Below are 1,967 nucleotides of genomic sequence, written 5' to 3' on the forward strand. Positions count from 1 at the left end.
ATAGTAATAGTTGCAGTAGTAGTATGTAATAACAGGTATAAACGTAATATGTAATTGTCACTTAACTTCTCTCTCTGTATATTATTAATAACTTTAATATTACATAGACTTCTTTTTTTTTAGATTAATCGGTTTATCCTTTCTCCCACACGTTTCACTTTCCTCTATCGTATTAAATCTTTAACCGTAATGCAATGAGGTAATAAGGTTGTGTGTGTTTTTCTCTTTTTTTCTATTTTTTTTTTTGCCTTATCAGTTTATTCTCTCATATCGTCGTATCCTATTTCATCGGCGGCGGTGGTTTCGTTATAGCGCTGCGAAATTGGGTCGTGCGCGGTTGCACGTGTCGCTTTGTCGTTGTCGCGGGATGTAGACGCGACGCGTAGAGCGAAGGGGAAAACGACACGATAATTCCTTGTCAACGAGAACGATCGAGTACCGGCAGTGTATCTGACTGGACATAACCAGTTTAGATTAGTACGCTTTGGCTTTCTTCCGTTCGGTTGCAGAGAGTACGCTTTCGTTTTCGCTCGATCCTTCGTTACCATTCCAGATTTTGCGTCGGAGTCGCGACCGGAAAATCGCGATTTCCAGCCGAACTTCGCCAATGCGAATCGATTTCGTACAACATTTGCGTTAGCGACGGGACGTCCAGAAGGTAACGCGGAAGATAACATTGTTCGCTCACGATTAAGGTCGAGGTCGATCACAATAGACGCGCGTGTCCGAACCGAACGGAAAGCCTCGTTGACTGACATTTACAATTGAGTTTTGGATTCTTCGAAATTGGAATCCTTGTTCGCGAATTCTCAGAATTAACTCTCCACCGAACTCGCCAGGCCCTACAATTTAATTTTCAGAAAATTTCGGTTACCTTGTATTGTAACTCTCAAATCGCGCTCGCAAAAAACCGAAATTTTTGAGAATTAATTTGCAGAGTCAAAGCTCGCGAAAATCGCTGCTGAATCTCGAGATGATGTCGAGTTAACTCTTAGAGCGCGTCTTCCCGTCACAATCTGCGCGTCAAGCGTTCAAAGCTCTCCCCCGCCGGGGAGGATTTCATGCCTCGCGAGAGGAGGAGGTGGTCGTGATAAGCTCGGCCTCTCGACGAGAGAGAATGTCAAAGCGATGACGAGGCCACTCCGGCGAATAAAACGGATAGGCGTCGGTCCGCGTCAATGTGGATGTCATCGACGTTACTGGCTTTGCGGCGATTGTGGCGGCTGCTGCTGCTGGCTAGATGGTGAACCGCTCGATTGCTGCTGGGAGCTGGGCTGCGACGTCACACCGCTTTGAGAAGTGGCGCTGCCGTCTCTCTTAGAACGGGAGGCGCCTTCCTGGCTGCTACCGCGTCCGGCACGTGAGCCAGTTCCGCCAGTTCCGCCAGGCGTGCCTGATTGCAGGACCATGGCACGGATTCTTCTCTGGGCCGACTGCAAAATCAATTATTTAAGTAAAAAGAATATTTTATACTAAAAATTACTTGAAAAAACGCGCGCTTGTTTTACCTGAACGGAGAAGAAGGGGCCAATGATATGGACGGTGGTCTCTTCCTCAGCTGAAGGAGGAGTAGCTTGTTGCTCCGACAGTTTAATGACGCTGCCAGTCACGCGTTGCAATTCTCTAACGTTTTGACCGCCTTTGCCGATGATACGACCGACCTGGGTGCTGGGCACAAGAATCTCAATGGTTAGCCTAACGTCTTCAGTGCCGGCGACATATCCTTCCTCCCGCATCTTCTCAAAGATCAAGTACTGGGCCTGAAATCGCAATTTTCAATGATGTAAAACAAAGTAAGGATGCAATTTCTTGTCTCAAAAATCTGCAGATTGTAAGAAACAATATAATAAAAATAAAAAAAAAATACATAAATAAAAAAGAGAGAAAAGAAATATCGGAGAGTCAAACGGAGCCAATCCTCATATTTGGTTCGATGAGATCGGTACGGGGCCCTCTCTTTGATATTC

General features: G+C 45.9%; 1 protein-coding gene across 9 annotated transcripts in view; it reads right to left on the minus strand.

Annotated features, from left to right (window-relative positions):
* Positions 1 to 235: 235 nt before the first annotated feature.
* The window catches only part of LOC115236607 (insulin-like growth factor 2 mRNA-binding protein 1), a 49,707-nt gene continuing 47,975 nt past the window's right edge, over positions 236 to 1,967 (minus strand). For all 9 annotated transcript variants that reach the window (XM_029809160.1, XM_029809157.1, XM_029809159.1 and 6 more), the window contains 2 exons: positions 1,509 to 1,760; positions 236 to 1,433 (listed from right to left, as the gene is read on the minus strand). In XM_029809160.1, the coding sequence (XP_029665020.1) occupies positions 1,197 to 1,433; positions 1,509 to 1,760 (489 nt within the window). In that variant the 3' untranslated portion in view covers positions 236 to 1,196. The remainder of the gene's footprint in view (positions 1,434 to 1,508; positions 1,761 to 1,967) is intronic.

This window comes from Formica exsecta, unplaced genomic scaffold (assembly GCF_003651465.1).
Source record: "Formica exsecta isolate Colony F162 unplaced genomic scaffold, ASM365146v1 scaffold258, whole genome shotgun sequence".
NCBI lineage: Eukaryota > Metazoa > Arthropoda > Insecta > Hymenoptera > Formicidae > Formica > Formica exsecta.